The 15,053-nt window shown below is 45.8% G+C and overlaps 1 protein-coding gene and 1 pseudogene across 41 annotated transcripts in view; both read right to left on the reverse strand.

Moving 5' to 3' along the window:
* ARMH1 (armadillo like helical domain containing 1) overlaps positions 1-15,053 on the reverse strand; it is a 58,491-nt gene that overhangs the window by 39,356 nt on the left and 4,082 nt on the right. For 6 of the 40 annotated variants that reach the window (XM_081488756.1, XM_081488749.1, XM_081488750.1 and 3 more), the window contains 2 exons: positions 3,803-3,926; positions 2,548-2,775 (listed from right to left, as the gene is read on the reverse strand). In XM_081488756.1, the coding sequence (XP_081344882.1) occupies positions 2,548-2,753 (206 nt within the window). In that variant the 5' untranslated portion in view covers positions 2,754-2,775; positions 3,803-3,926. Of the gene's footprint in view, positions 1-2,547; positions 2,776-3,798; positions 3,927-11,151; positions 11,948-14,241; positions 14,458-15,053 lie in introns of those variants that run through there. The other 34 variants (XM_081488767.1, XM_081488762.1, XM_081488772.1 and 31 more) reach the window with 12 other exon arrangements.
* Positions 4,305-5,292, reverse strand: LOC145505299 (proteasome assembly chaperone 3 pseudogene; annotated as a pseudogene). Its single transcript, XR_014052926.1, has 2 exons — positions 5,247-5,292; positions 4,305-5,034 (listed from the first exon to the last, which is right to left on the reverse strand). The product of XR_014052926.1 is annotated as a proteasome assembly chaperone 3 pseudogene (transcript).

Here is a 15,053-nt window from a genome sequence, read left to right on the forward strand (position 1 = left end):
GCCTGAGTCTGATTAATAATTTTATCAGTGATTAACTGTAAAAAAAGAAAGCTGTGGTTACCTAAGCCTTTAGTTCTGCTTAGTTGCAGGTTCTCTGGTTCAGTCATTCCCTTGTTCAGCAAACATGTGTTAAGCACCCTTTATGTGCCAGGCATGTGCCAGGTATTAGAAATACAGACATGAGTAGAACAGATGTAACTCCTGCCCTTGTAGAGTTTACAGTCCAGTGGGGGAAGAGAGATCAATATCTCAGGTAATAATAAGACATTAAGCACTATGAGTATATTTAACAGGGGAACATAAACTAGTCTGGGACTCTGAAAAGGGCTTCCTGAGAAAGTGATGCCTGGATTGAGACCTGAATAATAGAGAGGAATTGGTTAAATAAAGAGGAGGTTTAAGGGAGAGGGTTCAGGCAAAGAGAAAAATACGTAAGAAAAAGGTCTGAGGACTTCCCTGGTGGTACACTGGATAAGAATCCACCAACCAAAGCAGGGGACATGGGTTCAGTCCTTGATCCGGGAAGATTCATGCCACGGAGAAACTAAGTCCCTGCATCACAACTACTGAGCTGCACTCTAGAGCCTGTGAGCTGCAACTACTGAAGCCCGTGTGCCTAGAGCCTGTGCTCCACAACTAGAGAAGCTGTGGCAATGAGAAGCCCGTGCACCGCAACGAAGAGTAGCCCCCGCTCACTGCAACTAAAGAAAGCCCGTACACAGCAACGAGGACCCAGATCAGCCAAAAATAAGCAAAAGAAAAAGAAAAGGTTTGAGATGAATTCATGGAGTGCTACCACCCACCACTCAAACTATCTCCGTGATGGGGGCTACCTCTGTCTTCGGCCTCCGTCTGCTGCTGGGGCTCCTGAGCACAGGCACCTCAAACATATGTCCCAACTCAAATGTATCCACTCCAAACTCACGCCTCTCCTTGTATTCTCTTCCCATGTAATGACACCCCAGGCACCTAGCTTCCCGAGCCAGAGACGTGAGAGTCCTTCTGTGGGAGACAAGTGGAGTGGCAGTTGGGTTAAAAGACATGGAACTCAGATTCCAGAGAAATGTGGGCGGGGGACACAACTGAGAGTCCTTAAACTGGAGTGATGGCGACATCTCGACAGTGGTTAGATCACTTAGGGAGAATCTGGGAGTGAGCAGAGAAAATGGCTGTGCCTAGAGTTCCATAGAACACCAAAGTTTAAGGGGTGGCTGAAGAGCAGCAGGTTGGACAGAGAGAAAGGAGAAAGCCAAGAGAATTGGTATCACAGAAACCATAGGAAGAGTGTGTGTGTGTGTGTGTGTGCGTGTGTGTGTTTGGTGATGTGGTCTACAGGGCTCCTTTTTCTTTCCTTTTTTTTCAAATTGAGGTACAACTTACATAAACATTACATTAGTTTTAGGGAACAGTGTTTTGAGAAGTGGGAATGGTTTGTGTGACAAATGCCACTGACAGGTCATGTATAAGGACTGAGGATGTGGTCACTGGGTTTCACAATTAGAAAAGCATTGGTAACCTTGGCAAGAGCTGCATCAGTGGAGCGGAGGGGTCAGAAGTCAGACTGCAGTGGGTGGAGGAGAAAGGGAGGTGGGGAAGGTCAACAGCCTTTTCCACAAGCTTCAGCACAAAGGGCAGAAGCAAGGTGGAATATAGGTTCCAGCAAGGACTGAATTTCAATTTTTAAATTAGAAGAGATTTAGGAATACATAAATGCTGATGAAAAAGCTGGTAAGGAGGAAATTCCCTGGTGGTCCAGAGGCTAAGACTCCATGCTCCCAATGCAGGGGGCCCAGGTTCCATCCCTGGTCAGGGAACTAGATCCCACATGCCACAACTAAAGATCCCAAATGCTGCAACTAAGATCTGGCGCAGCCAAATAAATTTAAAAAATATATATGTGTATATATATTTTAAAAACCTGATAATGAGGCAAAAGTAAAGTCTATAGGCTGCTGCTGGTGCTGTCGCTTCAGTCGTGTCCGACTCTGTGCGACCCCATAGACGGCAGCCCACCAGGCTCCGCCACCCCTGGGATTCTTCAGGCAAGAATACTGGAGTGGGTTGCCATTTCCTTCTCCAATGCATGAAAGTGAAAAGTGAAAGGGAAGTCGCTCAGTCGTGTCCGACTCCTAGCGACCCCATGGACTGCAGCCTACCAGGCTCCTCCATCCATGGGATTTTCCAGGCAAGAGTACTGGAGTGGGTCACCATTGCCTTCTCCAAAGTCTATAGGAGAGAATGAATAAATCCTTGGGGAGACAGGAGGGGATTCAAGCATAGTACAGATAGAAGATTGGTCCTAGACAAAGAACACCCACTTCAGCTCTGATGGGAGCAAGAGAGGTTAGCAGAGAAAATGAGGATATATTTACAGGCTGGAAAGACAGGATGCTGAGAGAGTTCTTGACTTCGGGGATGGTATTTTGATCACTATTACATCCTGTTCTAAAATCTGAGAGGTAGTCAGGGAAAGTGCTCCCTTGACAGTCTTCATTCCCTTTCTCTTTTGAATATCACCTAATTGTCTTCCTGTTCAGCAAAGGATACGTGAGTCTCAGCCAGGTGGTCAGGCGGACCAGGAACAAGCTGGCTCCCTGGGAAAACTCCTGCTCCAGCTCAGGGGCAGTCTTGCCTTGGTTGGCTTCGATGAAATTGTTGAGGATGTTACTCCTGGCGACTTTGCCAGCATTGTCCCAATCCTGTAAAAAACTCAAGAGCCGGCTGATTGCTGCCTGCTCCTTTATAGAAGTCATGATCAGTCAGTCCTGAAGCTGGCTACGGAGAAGGGGAAACAGACAGGTTACCAAAGTATTCAGAACCATGCAAGGCCTGTAGTTATGCTGGAGATTTGGCTTTCCCAGCAGTCATCTGGAGGCAGGGTGAGCCTCTGTCACCCATGTGGCTGTGGTGATGTTCAAAATACACCTCTAGGACTGGCCACCTGCTGCTCAAACAGGGAGGATCCAGCTGTGTTGTCATGGAGTCAAGAAAATACATTTGCAGGTCTTTGGCTTCTCTGCTGGTGCCAGTGACTAAAAAGACCACAGGCTCCAGTGGATACGAAGAAGCTGGAGAAAAACCTGGCCTCTCTCAGCCCTCACCTCACACAGCATCAGAGATTGGGCCTTTAGAGACCCAGCCCCCTCTTACGCCAATCAGCCAAGGTAGAACACTACTCAATCTTATACCTTGGCTTTTAGGCTAACTCTTTTAAAAACAACTTTTTTTTTTTTTTTTTTAAGTTAGTGGGAAGAAAAAGTTCTCATTCCATAGTTGGATTAATGGGCTGTGGTTTGTAGGAGTCTGTGTCCTTGGGAGAGTGTTTTCAGTGGGGGAGGGAAGGTTTAAAATAAACCCGTTTTCCAAAAATAGTTGTGATTGAAAGTGTTATTATCCATAACAAATGTTAGTGCTGATGGGAAAGAGGCATGTGTGATTCTTTTGTCTAACAGACAAGTGAAAGTCATATTTCACATTATCATGGGGTTTTCTGTGATTTACAGAATATTTGTGAAACATTACTTGCAGGGCCATGATTGATATGGAGAGAACAGCTTGTGGGTAGGGGAGATGTGTATTTCACGAAGACGGTTCAACATGAAATTTACAGTCCCATAAAGTGCTCCTACATCTTCGCCAGAGATCTAGTTAAAAGGACTTTACAGTCTGAAACATCCTAAAATTGATTCTAAATTAACGTTTCCTCACATGTATTTGAGATATTGATGGGGCCCAGCTATCAGAATTTTATTAGGAAGCAATAATCTGAGGCCTGCTAAGACAGACATACATACACACCAACCTCCACTGCACCCCAGAGGGCACTGGGTATGTTCTCCCAGGAAGGGCGTCCACGTAGTCTCAGGGATGGAGTCAACCAAGATAGCCTGTCAGCATTAACATCCAGGTGAATAACTGTGGATCAACTGAAACACAGAAATGACCAAAACCTCTCATGGGATCAGGCATCCATCACTGTGAATGACATTACAGCCCCAAGTCTGAGAATAACTTACAGAGGCTACGGCCACCTTTAACAGCCAAACTGGCCTCAAGTAAATGGGGATGCATTGGCTGTACTAGACCCCAGGATGGAGGGGCTGAAACACCACCATCGGCAGGAAAACATTTGTGCCGCTCCCCTGCTGTGGATGGACCCTTTCTAGGATCAAAACTCAGAGTGCTATCAGAGATGCACCCAGCGATTCTAGAACACCGAGGGTGGGAGACTTTCAGCTGGATGCTCCATATTATGGTCCCTTTAGGTTTCTTTGGATCTGTCTTCCTCTATCAGTTTCTCCTTCTTTTTTGGGGGGGATATGCATTTATTTTTAATAAAAAAAGGTTCCCTCCAACAATTGAGGGCCATGACTCATTCCATCAATTCTCACACATGTGCAGCTGTCTGGACCTGGGGAGGAGGACTCACAACCTTCTCAGGACATGTTTCCCGTCCTCCCTCCAGGGGGGACGTCAGCCTCCAAACCAAGATCAGCCAGAGGTGTTTGTGTTTCTTCCAGCCTCAGGGGCCAAAGCCAGAGAGAGCTCCTCCTTCTAACTAAAGAAGGGCCTTCAAATCCTTGAGAAGGTGTCTGAGTTGCCGCATGGGCCTCCTGGACAGCAGGGGTGGCCACTCCAGGGTCACCACATTTGGCATGTCTGGATCACCTCCTTCAGGGTCGTCACCACCTCCATGCTCTTGTCCTTCATGGCCAGGGCGAGGAGAATGGCTGTGTTTTCCAGTTTTTTGAGACACAAATGCCACGAGGTTCTTTGTGAAGACATGGATGAGAGGGTCATCCTTCCCGAGGAGGACTTTAGTGGTCAGCACAGGCTTGCCGATGTCACTGGTCACACTGCTGGGTTCCAGGGAGACCAGGGTACCCATCTTCCCCAGCTGGGTCACCATCACCAGGATGCGACGGCTGAAGGCTGTGCAAACCACTTGAGTGGGGACTCCACACACCACTGCAGTCTTCTGTTTGGATATCACCAATGGTTTACCTTCCACAGCTACATCTGCTCCATGGCACCCTGCTCACCGCGCTGCGCCCAGTTTCTTCTGCTTTTTTCTTAAACCGGTAAAGAAACCTGACAAATGGCAGCTTTTTAAATTTAAAAAAATTTTTTTTATTGGAGGATAGTTGCTTTACAATGCTGTGTTAATTTCTGCTGTACAGCACAGTGAATCAATTATACCCATATAGATATACCCTTTTTTAAGATTTCCTTTCCATTTAGGTCACCAGTGGCTTTAAAGGTTACAGTGATACAGTTGTAAGTCAGACCCATGTAGTCAAGTGCTGTGCAAGATACTGAGGGCAGTGAGGAGAGGCATGAGGCACTGCCGTGGCCTGGAGGAGCTCTGAACCTTATGGTAGTTGGGAAGAACACGAGGTTTAGACTCAGACTGGGCTCAAGGCCTGGCTGCCCATCTGATATCTAGTAAAAAGTAAAAAGGTAATAACACTTGCCTCCCCCTTTGCCATCCTCCAGTCTCACTCCAGAGGCAACCACTTTCAACCCTTTTGGTTATTTCTTCTGGTGCTACCTCTGTACGTCCAAATAATGAGTTTATACTACTTGCTACAGGCTGAATTCAACAGATTCATATGTTGAAGCCCCAGTTCCCAGTACCTCAGAATGTGACTCTATTTAGAGACAGGGTCTTTATTTTTATTTATTTACTCATTTCCAAATCAGAGTTGCATTTTTGTTGTTGTTGTTTGCTTTTTAATTTTTTATTTATTCTTTTTGGCGGCACCGTGTGGCGTGCAGGATCTTAGTTCCCGGACCAGGGATTGAACTCATGTCTCCTGCAGTGGAAGCGTGGAGTCTTAACCACTGGAATTAGCCACAGGGAATTTCTTAGAGAGAGGGTCTTTTACAAGATAACTGAGTTAATGAAGTCATCGGGGTGGGCTCTGATCCAACATAACTGGTATCCTTATAAATGGAGCTCAGGACAACAACACGTGAAGGGAGAAGACCATCTGAAGGCGGCCATCTACAAGCCGAGGAGAGAGGCTTCAGGAGAAGCCGATCCTGTGACACCTTGATCTTGGACACCTTTATCTGAGGTGCAGAACCGTGAGAATAAATTTCTATTGTTTAAGCCACCTGGTCTGAGTTACTCTGTAACAGGGCAGCCCTCACAAACTAATAATTACTACTACCTGATTCATCAATTTTAGGCAATATTTATTTTTAATTCTGAGGAATTAGCTCTCTTACTCCACTCGAAGCCCTATTGTCCTCCCCTCATTCTCACAATATAGTTGTCCACAATTTATAGTTAATCTATATTTAGTGTTTACATTATTGATCATGTAAATAAACACTGTTCACTCAAGCTGTAAACTACTATTATGTTTTCCTTCTCTTAAAGTTGGTTTCATCTGCAGTTAGTAATTGTTTCTTTTTTCAACTGTTTACTTTTCTAAGTACTAGAGCTGTTTTCCTCCAAATATTTCAAACACATAGCAACAATCTTCCCAAATGTTCGACCGCTAACTGATCAGTCCCATCTTCTCCCTGAAGACCTCTGTCTCATGAACCTCTTGTCTTTCTGTTCCAGTTTGGACTGACTGTTTGCTGAGCCTGGTACACAAATGTTGTCCTGGAATTTCCTTTTGCTAGTCTTCTCTGTCCATCACCGTATTTCCTGGGTCCACCTCACCTTCTTTGGTTTACTCTCTCATTTTGTTGAAGCACATTCTCCAGTAGCTTCCTAAGTAAGGAATTTTTTTTTCTGTGTCCTTGAAAGTCTGAAAGTATTCTGACCGCATGTCAGATTGGTTGGCTGTATGATTCCAGGTTAGCAACAAGCCTCCTTAGACTGAGCTGTTTGCTGTTTGCTAGGTTTGCTGTTGAGAAATCTGACATCATTCTGATTCCTGTGCCTTTGTTTGTGGCTTGTTTTTTCACTCCTGATGCTTTGAAAACCATTTCTGAAATTGTATGACGATATGCCTTGGTGCAGGTCTTTTTCATTTGTTATACTGAGCCTTTGGTGGGCTCTTTTCAATAGGTGTTGTTTCCTTCAGTTTTGAAAAATTCTTTTTTTTTTTTAGGAAGTTGATTTAAAAAATTGTTTATTTATTTGACTGCACAGGGTCTTAGTTGTGGCACATAGGATCTTTAAGTGCAGCAGGTGAACTCTTAGTTGTGGCATATGGGATCTAGTTCCCTGCTGCTGCTGCTGCTGCTGCTGCTAAGTCGCTCCAGTCGTGTCCGACTCTGTGCAACCCCACAGACGGCAGCCCACCAGGCTCCGCCGTCCCTGGGATTCTCCAGGCAAGAACACTGGAGTGGGTTGCCATTTCCTTCTCCAATGCATGAAAGTGAAAGTGAAGTCACTCAGTCATGTCCAACTCTACTCGACCCCATAGTTCCCTGACCAGGGATCAAATCTGGGCCCCCTGCATTGGGAGCTCAGAGTCCCAGTCACTGGATCACCATGGAAGAATCTCAAAAATTTCTTTATCAGGCAGCAACTAGATTTGTCATTGAGAAACTCTTAAATGTCAGTGGAGGTTTTTTTCTTTTTTTCCTATCCCCACCTGGGGTTCTCAGGGCCTCTGGAGAAGAGTTTTCTACTTTCACAGGGAAGATGAGAGGGTGAAGTGAAGTTGCTCAGTCGTGTCTGACTCTTTGTGATTCCATGGACTGTAGGCTACAGTCCATGGGATTTTCCAGGCAAGAATACTGGAATGGGTTGCCATTTCCTTCTCCAGAGGATCTTCCTGACCCAGGGATGGAACCCAGGTCTCCCGCATTGTAGGCAGACACTTGACCGTCTGAGCTACCAGGGAAGCCCCAGTAGGATGAGAGGGTAGGGGTGCTAAATGCCTGGCAGTTGGCATCCGAGGGAGGCGTGGGGGAGGGGCTGGGGCTGTCACTATGAAGTAGATAGATCTTCCCTCTATCCCTCAGTTTTCCACCCTGTACCTCCTCCCTGCCCTTCAAACCCTGCTTGAGGTCCCTGAGTATGGAAGCCTCCAGAGTTCCTCTATATGCAGCAAGACAGTTTACAGAGTTGTTTGGCTTTTTTTTTCTGGCTGTGCTGGGTGTTTATTGCTGCTCTCGTGTTGGGTGGGGGGCGCTACTCCTGTGGTTCGAGGGCTTCTCATTGTGGTGGTTTCTCTTGTTGCAGAGCACAGGCTCTAGGGCCCTCAGGCTTCAGCAGTCGCAGTGCATAGGCTCTGCATAGAGCATGGGCTCAATAGTTGCGGCGCATGGGCTTAGTTGCTTTGAGGTATGTGGGATCTTCCCGGGTCAGAGATCGGACTGGAGTCTCCTGCATTGGCAGGCGGATTCTTAACCACTGGACCACCAGGAAAGTCCATAGAATTATTTGGCTTTTGAGAGCAGAGCTCTGGGGCCACAGCAAAGGGCTCTGCACACGGACTCCAGCCAAGCACCTGTGTTTAATTAACCCTGTGCCTCCAAGCTGACCTTCTGGGGTAACTCATGCTTCTCAGGCATTAAACCTCTCTGAAGTTAAACTGGGTGAACTGATTTGCTTCATGTTGGTAATCTCTCCTGGTTGGCACTTAGTCTGTAATTTCTTACAAAGTTTCTATCCAGGTAACACTTCACCACCTGCCTTCTGCTTTCCAAGTATCTTTTGACTTTCATCTGCTATTGCCTCCTTTTCTGAGCTTTTGTGTTTCTTTTAATATTTCTTTAGTGTTAAATTGGTGAAGTTTTGAGAGGTAGGGGGAAGTAAAGAGGGGCAATCATGTTCAATTAAGAGACTCCAGCCACTTATCTATTTTTGTCTCAACTTCTCTTCAAAATAAGATTTGCTGGGAATTCCTTGATGGTCCAGTGGTGAGGACTTGGTGCTTTCACTGCCAGGACCTGGGTTTCAATCCCAGGTCGAGGAACTAAGATCCTGCAAGCCACTCATGGTGGCCAAAAAAAAGAGAGAGAGAGAGAGATTTGATGATGATTGAAAAAACCAGTAAGTACAATTTTAAAAAGAACTAAAACAGTGGGTAAGGGGGAGAAATGTATCAATTTTGAGTTCCTATTACACCTGTAGGTTTTATGACTCCCAAATCCGTCAGTTCAGTCACTCAGTCATGTCCGACTCTTTGCGATCCCATGGACTGCAGCACGATGGGCTTCCTTGTCCATCACCAACTCCTGGAGTTTACTCAAACTCAGGTCCATTGAGTTGGTGATACCATCCAACCATCTCATCCTCTGTTGTCCCCTTTTCCTCCTGCCTTCGATCTTTCCCAGCATCAGTCTTTTCCAAAGAGTCAGTTCTTCACATCAGGTGGCCAGAGTACTGGAGTTTCAGCTTCAGCATCAGTCCTTCCAATGAATATTCAGGACTGATTTCCTTTAGGATGGACTGGTTGGGTCCCTTTGCAGTCCAGGGGACTCTTAAGAGTCTTCTCCAACACCACAGTTCAAAAGATCAGTTCTTCGGGGCTCAACTTTCTTTATAGTCCAACTCTCGCATTCATACATGACTACTGGAAAAACCATAGAACATGACTAAATGATCACAGACATCTTCCTTGGTAGGTTTCATACACCCTTTATTAAGTCCCATCATCAAGGCCTCCCACTGCTCCTGTGCCTGTGTTGGTCCTATTTCAGTGTCTGTTATCACTCTCTAGTCACTCAAGAGAAATCTTTGCTGTATTTCTCTCCCTTGCCCTCCTCATCAGAACTGTTGCCAGACTCTTACCAATTAGACCATTGAATTCTCCCTCAGATTGTCTATCTCCATCTCCATCTCCTCTTCCACTGTTGTAGTTTACCCCCATCCCTCATGGGGATCCCTGCTTCAACCTCCTAACTGATCTTCAGGTTTACCCCATCCTAATCTCCAGAATGATGTGAAAGACTTTTTTTTTGTATCATTACAATAAAATGTGCTTATTTTTTTTATACAGTTTTAAAGGTTACACTCCATTTACAGTTATTACAAAATATTGGCTATATTCTCCGTGTAGTGATGTGAGATTCTTTAAAAAAATGCAAATAGAGCAGATTTGCTTAAAACTCTTCAGTTGCTTCCCATTACTCTCAAGATAAAGTTTCAAACACCTCAGGCCAAAGAACATCTTCCATGTACATTTTTCCACAACTGAAATCTGACTCTGTCCCCAGCACCAGTCCATCCCCTACATTACTGCTTCCAGTGGGAATTAAGAGGAGACTGCTAGCTTCCCCCCACTTCACACACTATTCTCTAAGGTCCTCATACTGTTTCTCAGTCACTTCCTTTCCTCCGAGGTCAGGCCTCTTTCCCCCTCTCCCTTGACCCAGTGCTGATTCACTGGCCACTTCCTCCTGCAACTAAGCCCTCCTGTTTGCCCACAAGCTGCCAGGCAATTCCAACATCAACTTGTTCCATCTTCATGATTTTGGCCAGCATCGTCCCTGGCACATTACAATATTCAACAAGTGTTATTTAAATTGCCATTCAACACACTGTGTTCATAATGAGCACTTTACTTTCCTAAACTCCACACAGTAATTAATTAAACAGATGTCCTGAGTGCCAGTCCTAGCCAAGCACAAGGACTGGCAGTGGTTAACATAACAAATATATTCTTTGCTCCCAAGGTGCTTGCTGACTGATGAGGCAGACAGAAAGGCAACCAGGTGATTTTATTGAAGAGTGCAAAGTGCTCCAATGGGGTTAAACCCGTGATATGTTGGGGCTCACAGGAAAGGCACATGATCTGGACTCCAGTGACCTCTATCCAATTTGGCATTCATACTCACGGTCCACAGCCTAAACTTTGTGAATGGCCTGGTAAATCTACAACTCCAAGCTCCTTACCCTTCCACCTCTGCCCTCTGTTCTCAGAGGAGATCTACTTGTGGGCTCAACAAAAAGTTATAGGCCATTAGGCAAGAATGTCCTCACAGCCTCCTCATTCTTCTCGTGTTATGGAATCCATACCCATCCTTCTCTTTTCCTTCTTTACCCCTTTACCAGAGCTTTACACCTACCAAACCAGTCTCCTTTGAGCCCTCACTCCATCCATTACTCCCTGTTCCCCTGGGTCCTCAACTGGTCTCTTTAATTAGGCATTTTTCCGTTAACTTACTTAATTCTTACTGATCCTAAAATAAAAATAAGCAAAAAAAAAAAAAATGAAAACAAAAATCACTTACCTCTACCTCCTGCCCCCTTCCAGTCAACTTTCTGGTTTTCTCACTTCACAGCAAAGCTTCTACATACTTTCTGTTCCTCTACAGACCATTTTCTCCTCAACTCACTACAGTTCTGTTTCTCTGCCACCTCTACCCCTCCAACTTGCATTACTTTAGCCATGTCTCTGATAACCTCCTAATTGTGCAGGTCAGTGAAGAGGTGCAGGTCAATCTTAGTCCTTTGCTCACCCGTCCTGTTGGGGCAACAACTAACATCACTGGCCACCTCTCCTGCTCAAAAGGCTTTCTTCCCTCATGCCTCTCCACCCTGACATCTTCTCTTGGACAGCTTGCATCCCCGGCTGCTGCCTCTCTCTGCCCGGTCTTTCAGTCTCCAGTGCCTGTCACATTGTATGTAAATCCTCAGTAAATTGCCTCAGATGTGACTAGGAATCCTTCTGGCCCACTGCCAACCTCACTATCAGCAGCTCCATTCAATGTGAAACTCAACAAATAGTGGCAGACAAGTGTGTCCCATCCCACAAGCCCCATCCCTCTAGAGATAACTGAGAAAGACACAGTTCCTGCCCTAAGTGGGTAAGGTTAAGTGTGGCATAGAGCCCTGGAAATAAGCAATTTTAAGTCCAATAGTGTAGCAAGTGCTAGAATGGGGCAAGCAACAGGATACTGTGGGAATGTGAGCAAGGGACACCTAACCCAGCCTTAGTTGGGATGGGGCTGTTATGGAAGATTTCTGGAAGAGATGCTAACCAGGCTGAAAGGCATCTGCAGCTGGCCAGGTGAAAAGGTGAGGAAACTGTGTTCCAGGCAGAGGGAATAAAACATGTAGAGGCTCAGAGGTGTGCAAATGTAAGGCATATTTAAAGAATTGTGAGTGGGAGGCAGTGCGGTGCAGTGGAACACAGACACTGGAGTTGGATGATCTTCTACCTCCAGCCTGTGTTATCTTATGCAAATTACTTAACCTCTCCAGGCTTCACTTCTCTTACCTGAGGAGAGGGGATAATACGAGTTGACTCTCATAAGGGTCAACAAATTGCCTAGCATATAGGAAACCCTTGGGCAACAGGAGGGTATTAAAGGGCTTTAAGTCTAGAGTGGTGGGCTTCCTTGATGGCTCAGCAGTAAAGAATCTGCCTGCCAATGCAGGATACATGGGTTCAATCCCTGGGTTGGGAAGATCCCCTGGAGGAGGGTATGGCAACTCACTCAAGTATTGTTGCCTGGGAAATTCCATGGACAGAGGAGCCAGGTGGGCTACAGTCCATGGGGTTGCAAAAGAGTTGGACATGATGTAGCAACTAAACAACAACAACAAGAAGTCAAGAGTGACAAGAAATGACTTTGTCCTAGAAATATCATCTTGACTGCAGTGCAGAAAGGTGATCAGGAGGGGGCAAGACTAAAGGTGGGACAGCAGTTAGGAAGCTGTTCCTATAGTCTGGACAAAAGACACTGATGACACTAGGGCTGGAGAGAAGTAGAAATGTCATACAGGTTGGAGCAGCAGGACGTGGTGACTGTCTGGAGTATGGAAGCTGGAGGGGTCAGGAAAGATGCCCAGATAACCTTGCTTCCTGCTTCACAGGGAAAACAGAGCCCATCAGGAGCAACTCCCTTCTCTCCTTCCATTTTTTTTTTTTTTTCTTCTGGCTGTGCCACATGGCTTGTGGGATTTCAGTTCCTGGACCAGGGACTGAACCCAGGCCATGGCAGTGAAAGCCCAGAATCCTAACCACTAGGCCATCAGGGAACTCCCTCTCCCTCTACACTTGACCTCACCGCACGGACACCCAGCTTCACTGTGTGTGCTAGATTCTGCTCCTCTATCTTCAGTCTCTCCATCTCCTCTGATTTCTCTTATACCAATTTCTCTTATTTCTCTTATTCCAATCTTTGCCAACCCCAACATAAAATATAAAGACTTTCCTTCAAGCTTCTATACTCCCTCCCTTCTTTATCTACAGATTTCTCCCTCTGGCCTACAGGATAAAGTTTACCCTCAATATGGCATAAAATATCCTTCAAAACTTGACTCCAGCCTAGCCTCATGAACAGTCACTTCCACATTGCAACTGGTACCGACTTCTCAACTCCCCAGGCCCTTCCAGGGCCCTCTTGTATCTCAACCCTGCTCTGCCAGCAGGGAATAGCCAGGCTCCTTTTTGCCCTGACACAATTCCCCAAGACAGCCAGGGGTTCTCAGGTGTATGGTTCTCTGTATGCCACTCTTCTCCTGCTATGCTGTAAAACTTTACCATTGCTCCCACTAGAGTGTGAGTTCCTCAAGGGCAGGGATTGGTCCTCCCTGTCTCTGTGTCCCCAGGGCCTGGCCTGGCACAAAGTAGATGTTTAATAAATGCTCGCTGGATGAATGAGTGGAGAAATCAGCCAGCTCCCGTTTAGATGGTTATATCTGAATGTTCATGATATGTAGGTCCATAAAACCACCAACTTCCCAAAGCTGCCATGTGCAGAGTGGCAGATTCCCATCCAAGAAGGCCGGTGCAAAGTCTATGAGGCATTTTACAGCTACGACAGGAAATAGCAATGTCAGCAGCGGTGTCATCTTTGGACACTAAGGACAGGGATTCAGTGCCATGAACGGTCAGTTAAATTGTAATTGGAGTGAACTGTTCCTCTGCAAACCATAATGTTCTTTAGCTGCAGCCAAATGGCATTCAAGAAGAGGAGAAAATTTTTTGAAATGTCAAAGAAATCATTTCCAATTTGGTGCTCACAACCAGAGACTCTAATGATCAGTGGAAATGAGAAGCAAACAAATTAGCACTAATGGAAAATGGCTTTTGGAGAGGAGGATTTAATTTATAGTCAACTGATCATGGCATGCAGCATGCAGTAAAAGTCAGTTTCACCAGCTTGATCATAAGAACCAGAGAATACCCGGAATGCCAGAGAAAAATATACGTGTGCCATCATGCTTATTGGAATCTCTCTGTAAGTGGCAGCCAATTAAAATGGTCATTATTTTACCTTGGAGAGAAAATGGTCTGAAAAAATCAAAGCACATGAAATTAAAATCTGGATTAGGAGCCCCTGTCCAAATTGGTTTGTCTGTGGCCTTCTAACCTTGGCAAGGTCTTCTGCAAGGACGACAAACCTACTTTGTCTTCAGCCCAGAGTGGTCTCTTTGTTTTTAATTTCCTCTCCATCTTCAGAGGTGATTAATAAATCTAGACTCATCCATAAATCATTTCTATAGCAGCCAAATGGTTCTTCTTCATGCCGGGAAACGAAAATCATAGAAACCTCAAAACCCCCAGCTCTTGTACTAAGCCAAAGGTCCTTAACAACAAGAGAGAAGAGGTATTAAAAATCAGAAGGTCACTAGGTCTTGTTTCTAAATAAAATTTCTCAGAGGACTTTTTTGTCCTCCTAAATCAAAAGACATATTTCAAAAAGCAAGAAGCCTCCAGGACATGGGCTGCCAGCCTGGCTCCCTGTCCTCACATGGCCTTGGAGACAAGGCAGTTGCTCTCTCCTGTTTCTGCTGGTTCCACCTGCAGAATGGACAGAGGCCTCTCCCAGTCCTACTCTTCACTCTCAGCTCCTCATTCACAGAGAGAGAGGGAGAGATGGAGGGAGAAGACAGACGAAGAGGGAGAGAGAGAAACATTCCCCTTCCAAACTTCATGCCCAGGGTGTCCTGGCCTTCACCTCCACCTTAGGGCCAAACGCATTACAATTTGTCACTTTCTCCTCGTAGACTTTCTTCCTTCTGCTCCCTACTCATACCCTCTTCACACACCCCTTCTGCTACCCACCAGCTCCCCACAGACTCCATATGCCCCTATCTCTTCCCCACAGTCAGCTGCCATTCCCTCCATCCTCTCTCCACAGACCATTTTCCCTATCGCTTTCCTGCAAAACCCTCTGCCTTC

The sequence above is a fragment of the Giraffa tippelskirchi genome, chromosome 5 (assembly GCF_054371585.1).
Source record: "Giraffa tippelskirchi isolate mGirTip1 chromosome 5, T2T-mGirTip1v1.2.pri, whole genome shotgun sequence".
Classification (NCBI taxonomy): Eukaryota; Metazoa; Chordata; class Mammalia; order Artiodactyla; family Giraffidae; genus Giraffa; species Giraffa tippelskirchi.